This window comes from Setaria viridis, chromosome 1 (genome assembly GCF_005286985.2).
Source record: "Setaria viridis chromosome 1, Setaria_viridis_v4.0, whole genome shotgun sequence".
NCBI lineage: Eukaryota > Viridiplantae > Streptophyta > Magnoliopsida > Poales > Poaceae > Setaria > Setaria viridis.
Window position 1 is genome coordinate 6,263,634 of NC_048263.2, and position 14,372 is coordinate 6,278,005.

At 47.8% G+C, this 14,372-nt stretch overlaps 1 protein-coding gene across 1 annotated transcript; it reads right to left on the reverse strand.

The window, feature by feature from the left end:
• Positions 1-9,485: 9,485 nt before the first annotated feature.
• On the reverse strand, positions 9,486-14,053 carry LOC117838121 (cytochrome P450 97B2, chloroplastic). The gene is made up of 14 exons (XM_034718019.2): positions 13,848-14,053; positions 13,405-13,603; positions 13,122-13,229; positions 12,909-12,993; positions 12,240-12,463; positions 11,878-12,051; positions 11,743-11,790; positions 11,563-11,622; positions 11,380-11,466; positions 11,210-11,298; positions 10,919-11,010; positions 10,273-10,334; positions 9,996-10,145; positions 9,486-9,914 (listed from the first exon to the last, which is right to left on the reverse strand). The coding sequence occupies exons 1-14, from the start codon at positions 13,955-13,957 to the stop codon at positions 9,696-9,698; spliced, it is 1,707 nt and encodes a 568-aa protein (XP_034573910.1). The 5' UTR covers positions 13,958-14,053; the 3' UTR covers positions 9,486-9,695.
• Between the last annotated feature and the right edge of the window lie 319 nt (positions 14,054-14,372).

The window sequence follows — 14,372 nt, forward strand, 5'->3', positions numbered from 1 at the left end:
ATGCCTGCGAAGTCGCCTTCTGGGTAGTGGCGGGCGCGCGGGGGGCTCCTTCCGGGAAAGCCTCGCTCGGGCGCGCGGGGTGCGGGCGAGGTAGCCGTGGACCCCACCGTGGACCGGTTGCTGGAGTGGGCCAGCCGCCACGGCAGTGAGCTGCTGCCTGCTGCGGCGAGGGGTAGTTTAATTTTGGGGCTTTGGTTAATTTGGAAAGAGGCGGCGACGTGCAGCGCGGCGCAGGCCGGCCACTGCACGGTGGCGAGGCTCTGGCATGTCAAGCTCGTCACAGCGGCAACGGCGACAGTGGCCGCGCACGCCGTCACCGTGCGACACCATTCGTCGGCGCATAGGCGGACGCAACCGCCGTGCCGCCGCCCGAGCCAACTGCCGGAAGCCTGCGCGGCTTGCAAGGATGGCGGTGGCAGGGCGCCCTTCGTCTCCTTCATCCGGCCGCCGGGGCTGCTGGAGGGGGTCATCGTGAGAAGGCACGCAGTGAGGCCGGAGAGGCTGGATCCGGAGCCTCCACGGGCGGATCCGGTGCCCACGGCGTCGGATCCGCCGTCTGGCGCGGCGGCGGCGGCCTCCCCCGCGCGGGCTAGTGCCTCTCGCCTAGCGTGGCGAGGGCCGCCCCTAGGGTGGCCGGGCCTCGTGACCAGGGGTGGGGTCGGCATTTGGGCGAGCGAGGAGTGAGATGGCGGGATATGTGGCTACGCACGGAGCCAGCCGAGGTCGACGGAGTGGGCGCGACGCCGGGACCGACAACGCCACTGACAAGGACGTGCACGACGGCACGGAGGACGGAGGGAGCGGCATGGGCAGCGACACCGCGAGCGAGGCCAGGTCCCGTTGCGGCAGCGACAGCGTGAGATCGAGCGCAGGCGCGACCGCCCCGGTGTGCCCGGCTGCTGCGGCGGCTGCAGCGCCCGGGATTTATGGACCGCCCGGCCTCATCGCGCCCGCTCTCTCTCGTTGTCTCTCATACGCGGTGCCTGTCACGCGGAACGGCGATGCGCCGGATCTGAGCTGGCCGGTTAGGGCCGATGACGGCGTGGAGGTGGTGGCACACAACCGTAGTAGCTCTGTAAGCGGGCAAGGAGGAGGCCATGCATGGAAGCAAGTGGTGCCGGCGGAAGAAGGCCTGCGCGCTAGAACTGGGGTGCGGCAACTCGCAGGCGCAGTGGTGGGCTGGAGGTCGGGAGGAGGCGCTGTGCGTGAGGAGCGAGCAGTGGAGGTTGCACGCGGAGGCGCTACACAAGTGCAGCGGTGTTCGGATGGTGGGCTTACGGAGTGGAGGAGGCTGGTGGCGCGGTGTTGTGACACTCCGAGGAGATGCCCGCGACGCTGCGGTGGTGGCCGCGTGCGAGGAGCGGAGGTTGAATGGTGGCGCCTCTGGGCGGTGACCGCAACGGGGATGGAGGTACGGCGGCGTGGTGCGTGGAGGCGTGGCGGCAGCGCCGCCCCAGCGGGGCTACCGTGGCTGTGGTCCGGGAGTGCCAAGCTGTGAGCGTGGAGCAAGGGATTGGGATGCTCTGGACGAAAGCCTTCACCGGCCTTCATGCTAGTGGAGATGACAGCGGCGTCCTAGGGCATCATTTTCCGTCATGTTGGAGCTACAACCCTGCTGCACGAGGTTTCTTTAGGTGAAAACCCTGTCCAGATCCTGGACGAGCGACGGCGGCGCCATTGGCGTCGTGCCCTCCTTGGAGGCGTCGTCTCTAGAGACCCAACTCGGCTTGAGGCATTGCTGGTCCATTGGTCATGGGCGGCAATAGCCAGTGGTGACAATCCCGCCGCGTGGTAAGCTGGACGGGTGTTGCCGAGCCCACATGGAGGCGATCGCAATTATGGTGGCGGTCAGAGGTTGTTGCATGGTTGTCGGATTTGGCTGCTTGCAGCGGACCGCGGCGGCTGGCGTTGCTTGGCAACGATCAGTGTGACGTGGGACTGCGTCGGAGGACGGCGCTTGCGGAAACGGCATCGTGGGATGACTAGGCTTGCAGCGGGCCATGGCGGGTTTCTCAGCTTGGCTAACCATCCGATGCGGTATATCATCAGAAGACGGCGCAAGCGACTTATCTAGCTCGTTGACGTGGCGGCGGAGGCTATGTGCGTGGGTGAAGCAACGAGGAGAGGTCGATCTGCGGTGGCGGTTCGACTGATTGATGGATATATGAGGAAGCGGGCCAACATTGCTCACCACCCTGATGGTGACAAAAGAAACGGATCTGTGACGTGGAATATTGTGGCGGGCGTGGTGAGGCCCCCCGCGCGGTGTTTTCTTTGAGGCGACGAGAGCGATGTGGAGTCCAACGGCGGATGTGGCGAGGCCCTCGTGCGTTGTGTTATCATGGTGGCGACTACGAGACAGACTGCAGGAGGTCCGGATTCGGTGGTATCACTCTGTCAGGTGGAGTTTGGTGTTTGCAGCGGTACTTCGGCGGAGGGTCCCGCATGGCGGTGGCTTTCTCGGTGTGGTGCAGTCTGCATCTATCAGGTTCCCTATTGACGCAAGGTCATGCATGGAGGTTTCGGCAACTACACGAGGGTGAATGTTGGTGGGTGCCGCGGTAAGCTTCGTTCCTGCTGCCGTTGTCGGGCGGAGTCAAAACCGCTTGAGATGTGTTTGAGTTCGGCGCGTGTTGATGTTCCAATCCAACCAACCGATGTGTTGTTGAGTTGAGTTGAGTGCTATTGCGTGGTGCAGTACGTGTTTCCCAATCCAACCTGCCGGTGTTTATCGTTGTCTTTTTTCTTATTTTTTTCTCATTTAGTCTGAGTTCCATCTTATTTTTAATATAATCGACAGCTCTCCTACCTGTTCTATCTCTGCTGTTCTATCTCTGCATGTTTCGTTTAAAGAAAATACTTGATTCTTTTACACACAGACTCAGTTACCGATCATGATCCGGCCGCAGGAACAAGTAACAACTTGGTGCCGCGTTTTCTCGGCTGCCGGCGCTTTAGACGACACGACATGCGGCCGGCGCGCGGAACGTTGGGACATTTTTGAGTTTTCGACACGTGTGAACTGACCCGGCGAGGGCTGCCCGAGCAGCTAGATGCTAGCGCAACGACGACGAAGCTTCGGCCGGCGCGGATCGGGGTGAATCCGATCCACATCTCATCTCCTCCCTCCATCAGCCCGTCGTCTTCAGTTCCCGCCAAAACGGACAAAGGGCGACGGCGACGTGCATGGCGCCTGCTGACTGGACTGAGCAACGCCTTGCTGTTCCTTTCTTATACATATGACCAGCACGTGCCCTTTTGAAACCTGCTGTTTGACACTATGCGTTTACACCATCAGTCTAGCTTGAATGTTACATATTTATCCAGATTAAAAGAAAATGTTTTGGTTTTTGAGATGAAATTTGTTCTAGCTTATACTTCCTCCATCCCAAACATTTTTTATGTTTATAGTTTTTCTATGCATCTACGTATACACTGTATCTAGATACATACTAAAAACTATAAATCTAGAAAACGCAAAACGACTTAGAATTTGTACAGGGTAACTTCTATGCAGGAGCGGATCCAAGATCAAAGATTAGAGGGGGCTCATCTTCCCCTTCTTCTTCCTTCCTCCTCTCTTTCCCTTCTTTTTTTTTTGAAAGAATCTTTCCCTTCTTCTTCCTCCTCCTCTTCACCTATCGCTAAAATTTGTAGGGGGAGTTTTGGGGGGCTCCATGGGATCCATGGAGGTAGGGGGCCCAGCCCCCGGCACCTACTACGTTGGATCCACCCCTGCTTCTATGTGTATATACTGCAACATATATTGCTCAAGAAGCACATCACAGGCAAGATTTCCAAATTCATTTTCTTTATATCAGGCTGTACATATAAAATTTGCCATATGCTACTTTTCAAAAGAAAGTTATATTAGGCCATCAGAGAAGCACGCAATGCCAAAACATCAACAAAGCGAATGACCCAGTTGCACAAAGCACAGATTAAATGGTCGTGTGAGAAACGAACGCACATGTAGGTGGCCACCGGTTGAACTTTGTTGGTTTGCTCCGGTCAAAGGATTGTTTGGTCCATCCAAAACGACAGCCTCTAAATTAAGCGATGGTCGCCATCCGCCAGCCACAGCTTTATTCTTTTGCCTTCTTGCTCGAGTTCGCACGGCTCTCTCTGATCGATGACTTGGCTGGAGGTCAAATGGGACTGGACTATCTGGTTGGTAGCTAGCTTCAACGACGTGATCGATCGTGACCACACCTAGGACCATTAGATGATCAACTCCCGTATCAAATAATGTGTGTTTAATTTTTATTCTTGACCTGCCAACATAAAGCATCTCTCTTTGCTGTGTAGGAGTCCATGTGTGGCCATGCACTTCAGTTTCTTTTGCCACTGGTTTGTTGAGACTAGGGTGGTTTGTCACAAGTGTAAAATTCAACGAGACTAGGGTTTCAAGATAGAAATTCATTGCAAGAAGTTTAATTTTGCACTCTACTTGTTCTCTTTTCCTTTTTGAGCAGAGTGTAGATTCAATTTGGAACCTGTACATGAGCCTCATAGATCGAGCTTAACCGGCGATCAGCGCTGGAGCCTTGCGAGTTGCGATGAGCGTCCCATCGAGCTGCCAGCGTACGGGAGCCAGGGTCGAGCCGGCATTGCGGTGGGGCCCAGCAGCAGATGCGGACGAAGCTGTGACGTGTGAGCTGACGCTATGACACGAGTCAATGGGTTGACTGGATATTCTTTTCCTCCACCTCGCCCTCACATGCTCCCCGATAATCAACATCTCACCAGTCAGTGGGCCACCACTACCTATGCACGCCTCCTCTTTTTCTAATTCAACAACCAAACCATGATTCTTGCTTAATTTCTAGCTTTATTCGATAAAACAAGCTGATTTTTGTATTTAAACCACATAAACTCATTCGTTTGGTTAAGTTTCTTGCGCTGAAACATGACCATCAAGTTCGAGTGCGCGTGCTTTAATCATAGGAGCGAGCAATGTTTAATTATCCAAAAAACATGTCGTTGTTACCCATTTAGCATGTGCATATATGTAGTAGTCAATTAGCACCGAACATAACTAATAAATATAGATAATCAAGATCAATTTAGTTTTTTTATTAATCTGCCACAGAATTTCTATAACAACTTGTTTTTCATGACGGAGTGAGTATATAGTTAAGTACTCCCTCCGTTCCAAATTATAAGTCATTCCAACTTTCTTGGAGAGTCAAAGCATCTCAAGTTTGACCAAATTTATACAATAAAGTGCTAACATTCATGATATCAAATAGGTACCATTAGTTTCTTCATTAAATATATTTTCATAGTATATCTATTCGGTGCCATAAATTTTTGTGATCTTCTCTATAATTTTGGTCAAACATGAAATGGTTTGACTCTCCAAGAAAGTTTGAATGACTTATAATTTGGAGGAGGGAGTAGAAGTTAAAATCGTACGTGCCTTCTGTCAGTTTATTTATCTTTAACATTTGGAATGTAACAAAATTAAATAATGCATAAGTGGTAACTGCTAGATTTGGACATTTGGTGATAAGTTTTTGACCAGAAAAGCACTGGGCTTCACATGTGGTGTGTAAAAACAGTGGATGGTGGTGCTTTCGGATACAGCACAAAGAAGAACAGGTTCCATCTACCGTCACTCAGCCAAGAAAATGACCTGCAAGTCTTTGGCAATAGAGTATTACCTGTCATGGTCGCTATTTTACCACATGTGAGAGTTCATAGGATAATGCAAAAGAAACAAAGGATGGAGAAAGGATAGGGTTTGGTTAGGATTTGGTGTGGACCGGGTCCCACCAGGACGTTGACCTGTCAACGGTTGATTGGTGTGGAGGGAAGGAAGCAGGGAGTTGGCCTGTGGACTCTATCTAAAAATCCTGGTTGATGCGGAACTGTCCAACTCCTGTTTAGCCATTAACAGAAGGCAAAATAGGCATTGTGGTCCCTGAACTTTGCACCTAGGGTCAAGTTCGTCCTTCAACTTTTATTTTTGATCAAACTCGTCCTTTGTGCTGATATGAAGCTCCACCATATTGGTCAATCTAGTCCCTCAACTTTTATTTTTGGATCAAACTCGTCCTTTGTGCTGATATGGAGCTCCATATTAGCATGAAACTGATACGAAAAGTCTTTTATACCCTTATCTCCTTCTTTCCCTCTTCAATTTCCACCTTTAGAACTATAATAACAGTATGATCAAAATAAATATGAGCATATTTGTGTTTATCGAGAGAGTATGAATACATATGTGGATCATGTATACTATACCGTAAGTATGTGAGCACATGTCAATTTCAATTTTAAAGCATGCGTACATACAATGAATTGTATGTATGCCAAAATAATACGGGTACATGCTTATTTGATTACATACATTTTGCATATAAAATTCGTATGAGCACATGCATGACTTAAAAAGTATGAGTAGATACATTTTTTAGAAATCATATTTTGTGTTAGTTTAAAAATATATTGTTGCGTGTGTATTAAGAGGTATGAGCACATACATGTTTGCCCTACTAGAGCCAAAGGTAAAAGTGACTTTTTGCATTAGTCTCATGCTAATATAGAGCACTATATCAGCATAAGGACGAGTTTGGCTAAAAATGAAAGTTGAGGGACTAAATTGATCAATCTAAAAGTTGAGGGACGAACTTGACCCTTGGTGCAAAGTTCAAAGACATTTTTACCTTAACAGAAGGAAATAGGGTGGTTGCTATGGTTACATCGGCATCTGATTCCGTACAGTCCCAACCTGTGCGGATTTTATTTTACATGATTTTTCTCATGGGGAGAAGAAATAAGCGATGTGTACACCCTCTCATCTAGCTCCATTATTTCATCTTCAATTTAAATTCGGGTGCCCATTGTTCTCCTGCAAAGACCACCAAGCTGCTTCATGATGTTCCATCACGGAGTTTTCCCCTACAAGATAGTTGTTTGCCAGTCGCCACTTCGCCTCGTGTGCGCATGTCACAAGAATTTGAATACTTCAACCCTATAGATTAGGCAGCTACAAGTCACTCTCAAGTTTTCACCGGCCCATATTATTTGCCCTAAGCAAGGCAACATCTTTATTGGCTGAAGGATCACCAAGGAGGCAAGGACATCATGTAATGGTTTCGCCTAATATCATGTAGTGTTAGGGAGGGAGCTAGAGCAAAGATTACCCTGGTTCGCTTCTTCATCATGTATACCCATGTATATTCGCATAATTCTCAACCGAACAGCCCTAAATTTTCTTTTGCAATGAACCGTGTCCCGCTTACATATGTAGTACTCTCGCCATTACAAAATGTAAGGGATCTAGTTTTTTCCTAATCAAATTTCTCTACCTTTAATTAAGTTTATATAAGAAATTTTTACCATCTACAATACCAATAAATGTATTGTCAAGACACATATTTCATGGTAGATTAGTAAAACTGATTTAATGTTATGGATGTTAGTGCAATTTTATAGTTAGATAAGTTTAACTTAGGACAAAACTAATACCTCTTGCATTTTGACATGGAGTGAGTAGTATTTATCAAACTTCGTCACATAGACACATTACTTTCTGCGAAGCCAGCTTCAAGCTTTTACTTTTGTGACACCTGCTTCGCACAGGTCAATTCGTTTACCTGGTTTTTTCCTTTTAGTGGAAGTCAATTGGTTCACTATGAATTTCCTAGTGCTTTCGCCTTTCCTGACCATGTTAACAGATTTGATCTCTGCGTAGTGTTTGGGAGGAGGGGGCTAAATTTTAGCCCCCGTCACATCGAATGTTTGGACACTAATTAGGAGTATTAAACCTAGACTAATTACAAAACTAATTACACAACCCCTAGGCTAAATCGCGAGACGAATCTATTATGCCTAATTAGTCCATGATTTGACAATGTGGTGCTACAGTAACCATTCACTAATGATGGATTAATTAGGCTTAATAGATTCGTCTCGCGATTTAGCCTAGGGGTTCTGCAATTAGTTTTGTAATTAGCTTATGTTTAGTCCTCCTAATTAGTATCCGAACATCCGATGTGACAGGGCTAAAGTTTAGCCCCCTCCTCCCAAACACCCCCGGTGGGTCTAGACCAGTTCCTCACCCGGTCGTTTTGCCATCCCTACACCACTCAAACCTTTCAGTCAGCTCAAATATACTCCATACAGGAATGGCGCAAATCGATTTTTCTTTCATGTTCACCTTACTCTTCTTTTGCATAAGTGGGGTCGAGCCGACGAATAAATGGAAAATGTAATATTTAAATTTTAACCCAAAATATATCCTAGCTTGCGATCTCCTATAAGTTGAACAGGTCCTGCAATCTCTGAAAGATCCCATATATCCCACGAGTTCAACAGGAAAAAGGAGGGAAAATTCAAAGAAGCATATGCCGTTGAAAGTTCAAGTCGTTCTAGGGCGGCAGCACTAACTTCAACGATTCCATCATGCTGTGGCTGATCTGATCCTCTTTCTAGAAGTTTCTCTCAAGAACTTGTTAGCAGAACGTTCTGCTTCCCTATACCAAAGGTCCAAGGTTCCCACAATTAGGCCGCCGTGGTCAGACCTCTAGCCAAGGTCAAAGTTACGAAACTTACCATTTTCTACCTTTTTGTTTTACCTTCAAGGGTTAATCTCACCGTTTAAGATAGTTGCTCTGCCGTTCAATTTAGACCTTGTTCAGTTTGAAGGAAATTGGATAGGATTGGAGGGGATTGGGAGAGGATTGGGAGGGATTAAATCCCCCTCAATCCTTTTAGGAAGGGGATTAACCGAACAAGGAATGTTACTCGGGAAAATTGAAGAGTTACTTGGGGTTTAAGCATCTGGTAATGCCCTGGACCAAAGGCTTTCACTGTCAACCCAGATCTCGCATAACCGGACACGATCGTCCTACCCCATATACATACAGCTCGTACCGACAGCGAGTTTTTGCTGACCGCAAAAGGTCCAGAAACGTGCGGCTTCGCCTTGAAACCACGCACAACCAGCCGGGCGAAATTCTCCAGTTCAACCCCAGCGAATTTTCGCCGTCAAAGAAGCGCGCGGCGTGCCCACGCCAGTACAAGTAATCAGGGCGCGTACGTGTATACGAATACGATACGACGCCCGTGGAGGAGGAGGAGGGAGATTCATGGTGAGGCGCCTGCTTACCCGTCGCAGTCGTGCCCCGTCGTCAGGTCCATCCGGTTGTTCATTCCTGTGGGCTTCTTGTTCTTGCTGTTGTTCCCTGCGCCGCATGCATCCCGAGGCGGCACGGCACAGCAACGCATCAGCCGCTGTGCGCCCCCCAGCTTCCATGCACATGGTGATGAACTGGTGATGGGTGATGGTGATGCTACCTGCCATGCCAAAGCAAACACATCACTGAAACCTAACTTGCTTCGCACAGGACAGGAGGAGGTTACCCGAGTTCAGACGGAACGGCCGGGACACGTCAGCCCCCAGACAGACAGTGGCTCACGCCACCTTGATTGTCTCATCAGTTTGGTTGGCAATTAGCATCGGGACATGGAGCATGTGTAAAACTATGCAAGCAGTACTTGCACCAGAATGTCAAGCTCAAGCAGATTGGTATGCACAGAAATGGTTGTGCCTATTGCGCTACAAGAGATGTTTCCATGTACATGATCCTCACTCACTGTTCATCAGGCTGTTTAGCTTGGTTGGCTAAAGCATATCAAAGAAGTCAAGAATGAGAGCTACTTCTCGGTGTAAAAGCTATGTTTGATCAAGTCGTCCGCCGCCTCAGTCTGCACCACAGCCCATTCTTTGTGTGGATGGTGGCGCCCGTCACCATCTCCACTTCGTCCGGCGATCCCCTCAGCTCCACATCAAACTTCCTCAGCAGCAGGGCCAGCGCCACTGTTGACTCCAGGAGCGCGAACTGGTCTCCCACGCATTTGCGGGGTCCTCCACCAAAGGGAAGGAAAGCAAAGTCGGCTATGATCTGGTAAAAGGGCAACAAGTTCTGTTGGACATAAATGCATACGGTGGTGGATAGGCTGAAGCGAATATTGTTGAACCAGACCTCATTGGGGTACATTGCACCGGGGCTCCGTTCGGGATCAAAACCAGACCAGCCTTCTATGCTCTCATCCTTCTTTGGAACTGAAAATCTCTCAGGTTCAAATTCATTTGGCCGGTCCCAAAAGTATGGGGATCGGTGGAGGTTGTATATCTGCAGGGCCAGAATTTACCATAAGGCAAGCAATGGCATGGATTGAACCATTTACAATGCAGCAAAGTCTATAACCATCGGTGTTGCACAATCCTTAAAAAAACAAGACAGCAGTCGCCTAACTCACCGAAACAAATATATCAGTCCCAGCTGGTATCTCATATCCCTCTTTTGCTCCATTGTACCCACCTGCACAAATAGATGCAAGATAATCATGAGGAATTTCAAGGGCTTGTATCAGCAAAGGCAACATACCCTGCTTGTCACTAAATTAATTCATCAAAAACTAAATAAGTTTCAAAGAGCATCATAGTAACAGGATGCATCTAGTGAAATCAAATGCGAGACATAAATGAACTGAACTATGATGCAGCCACTATACATACAAGAACTGCATTTTTAGAAGGAAAAAAAAACTAAAACTACTTCAGCAGCTGAGTCTTAGCATGCGATGAAACTAAAACTACTTCCACATACTGAAGTTTAGATCAGAACCCCAACCTACAAAGTCATGTGCATACATTTTTTAAATTTGACTCACAACAAAAAGTTTCACATTAGTGGAAAGTTTCAAGTCAACATTTTCATAAGTCGAACATAATGGCGGCTTTCTTTATTAAAGGAGAATATGACTATTATTTAATTCGAATTTCTGTGCTGATGACATGCTCTTCGCAACATCTTCCGTGGACCAGCCTAATTACTCAGCAACCACTAAACATCCTTTGGATTGTATGGGGGGAAAACTAAGGATGTTAGAGAACAGATGGTACCTGGCAACTTGTCTGGACGGAGAGAACGCCTGATTAACAATGGTGGCTGAGGATACAAACGAAGAGCCTCAAGAATGATCAATTTTATGTACCTAGAGGACAATGTAAAGGTTTTATGAGAGAAAGGAAAAAATATTTCTGATGTATAAACTATATCTAGTAATTCCAGAGAAGCTGGATGCGATGGATATGCTGTTGTTGATAATATGATGGTATTGGTGTACACTTATCCCTAGAGAAATGATAAATAGAAGAATCAAATTCGAAATAATGGTAACACTAGTGATATACTCTAATTTCTTCAGGGATTCCACGGTAATTGCTCCATTGCTGAGAACAGAATCAACCTCTGTCTGTGCTTTTCTCATCTTGGTAGGGCTCTGCATCACAATACATTATGAACATAAGATATTCAAGCCAAATTTAATTACTTGAGGCATTCTGTGATAACATTTGCGTACCTGGGCTAGCAGAAAAACAGACCATGTTAGAACAGCAGCAGTTGTTTCATGTCCAGCAATAAGCATTGTCATAAGATCATCCCGAAGCTGTCACAAGCCATGAAATTTATATAGTTTGCTGCATAAATGAAGAGACAGACAGCATAATATAAAACTCTCAAGTGCCCTGTTCTCACAATTTACCTGGCGATCATCAACATCAGCTCCTCGCATGTCAACAAGGAACCTCAGCAAGCTGACATCCTACAAGAATGATAGAGCAAATATGACCTACTATTCACAAAAACCCTAGAAGTTCAGAAAGGTAAGCTGGTGAGTTGTGACACTGGAACGAGCCAAAAAGGAAGGAGGATAGCAGCCAACCTTCAGAGATGAGTAGTCCCTTTGCTGGAGCTTTTCCACATCAGCTTCCTATATAGCAAGTTTACAACAACATTATAACTACAACAAGCTCCTTAAAATGCCACCATGTGAGAATTGCGTTGCAGTTGCACAAACCTGTCTTGTCTCCTTTGCATTTTTTATAAGATTATCAAGGCAATCGTTGATGACCTTGAGATCACTATGGAACTTGCGCTGCCTTGGAACTATCCATTTTGTCAAAGGAAGATTCCAATAGGGAATGTAAAAGGTGGATCGGTGCTCAGCTTCAAAAAGTGTTCCATACACTGCCTGCATAACAGAAACAGGACGTCTTAAAGCAGAGAACAAAAAAAAGCATAATCCATATGTCTCAAGATAGTCATGCATTATGAATCTTCTTTCGTATTTTTGCTCAATCTCTCTATTCTAGCATATACAGCACATCCTATGCAGAAATAAGCATCAGATATTAGGACTACAGATATATCTATACCAACCTTGATTACAGGGGATTCCTTAGTTACTGAGTCGAAATCAAAATTGAACACACCCAAGCCAATTATGTCGAGTGCCAAATTAGAAAACTCAGCTTCAAGGTCCACTATGACTTGGCTTTCGCTTTCAGTAAGCTCTTCAAGCTTTGATATTGTTCTTTCTGAACATTTAGTAAATATTCTCACCATAGCTTCAATGAATAAGGCATGGAACCCAGGTGTTATAACTGCAGAGCGCAAGGATTGGATAAGTTGTGCCATCAGTAAAATATTACGTGTTATGCATACATGGAGTTCAAATAATCTCTAAATCAATTTATTTATATTGATCAATTGCCTCGTAAAACAGTAGTAACTGTTAAAGATCGCATTAATAGTTTTATTTTCAGCCTCAAGGCAAAATACAAGCTAATTAATTCAGGGTTGAAAGAAGCCCTAGGATAATTTTGCAGGCCTGGAGATCTCGTCTTAAGCATCAGTTAAGCTAAAAAACATATCGGATTGGAAAACAGAACTAGCAAGGACTGAATTTTGGAGCACAACCCACTGGTCAACCTGTTACTTCTGACTAACAGCACAGGCCTGGAGATTAATGCAGAGAAATATGCAGTATCGTACTCAGTGCAAACTTGAAAGCACAGAAAATATGATTCAATATCCAACCTTTCTAACCTTTTCTCCTTTGCTTCCAGGTATCAAGGTCAGCAGGTATAAGACCCTTCCCCATAATTGGTTTTAAAATTTCAGCGAGAACTCCCTGATTTCAAGTACAATAATACTATATAAATAAACAGGCAGCCATCATGGGCGTCAGGAAATTTTGGTAGAAAGCCATCTAGAATTTCTAACAATTATGGAGCCAATAGAATATGTTAGACATCATACCTTATCGTAACAGAAAGCATTCTCCCGGAGGATGTGTCTAGCGACCATGGGGTCAGAGACGACCACGAAAGATTTGGGTCCAAAAGCAAGCTTGTACACAGAGCCATGCTGCGAATTAAGAGACCATAACTCGGTCAGTGCTGCACGAGCTGTCCTCAAACATAGTTTCCATTCTGATTTTCCTATATGATCAAGGCCAACTAAGTGGAGAACAGAGTGTATTAAAAACGAAGTGATGCCAATGCGTGGGAGGGGAAAGCGGGAGGAGGGGTCGCGCGTTCACCTCGAGGAACCAATCGTAGAGCGAGAAGAAGAGGGGCTTGCCGAAGAGGTCGGTGACGGCTCCCTCGGCGACGGGCATGGCCCCGAGGCTGCCGCCGCTGAGGAAGTTGGTGAGCAGGTTGCTGGCGTTGTCGAGCATGTTCCGCTGCTTCGGCTTGGGCGGCTGCTCCTGCTCCTTGTCGACGCTGGTCGACTGGCACCTGCGCCAATGCGGAAGAGGCACGAATCGATCGACCGATCAGTCTACTAGCTAGCGCGCATCCTACCAACGGAAATTCGTGGGAATTCGGCTGCCTGTCACTCCCAACTGCAGGGTGGCACTGCGGTTGGTTCGCACGGTGGCATAGTGCGGGCAACAGGTCGAACACCTTGTGGGCGGCCGCCGGCGCCGGGAGCGAGCGAGCGAGCGAGAGAGGTAAGGATGAGGGGTCCGTGCGCGCGTACCTGAAGGCGAGGAGGCGCCTCCTGCGAGATGTGGATGGGGCGGACGCCGCGGAGCCGACGACCGGTCCGGGGAGCAGCGTGGCGGCGGTGGACGCTGTCGCGGCGGCCATGGCGCGGGCGGGCGCGAGCGCTGGCTGCAGAGGCAGAGCAGTGGAGCGGAGCGTGGTGACAGGACTGGACACAGGCACAGATAAGGTGGCCTGGCCGCGCTGAATTGAACTGAAGTGAATTGAGAATTTGAGATGGGATCGGAATATCGGGTCGGGTCGTCGGGGCGGAGGACGGTGCGGTGCGGTGGGCGGAAAGGAGCCGGTGGCGCGCCGCCATGGGAACGTGGCCTGGCCGGTGGGGTGCGGTGGCCCGACCACGCACGGGCGCGCCCGAAACGTGTCGCGCCCAAGCCAAACCGGTGTGCTCCGGTGCCCACTCCACTAGCCACTAGCCACTCCTGATTTTTGCTCATCGGATCGGGATTCAAAGAAAAACTTTGGAAAGCTCGTTCGTGGCGAGCAATGTCAAAATATT

Coding starts and splice junctions, on each gene's coding strand:
- LOC117838121 (XM_034718019.2), bottom strand. CDS start 13,957: ATGGCCGCCGCGACAGCGTCCACCGCCGCCACGCTGCTCCCCGGACCG. Junction 13,604..13,847: donor AGGCGCCTCCTCGCCTTCAG/GTACGCGCGCAC, acceptor GCATTGGCGCAG/GTGCCAGTCGACCAGCGTCG. Junction 9,915..9,995: donor GTGCAATGTACCCCAATGAG/GTCTGGTTCAAC, acceptor CCCTTTTACCAG/ATCATAGCCGACTTTGCTTT.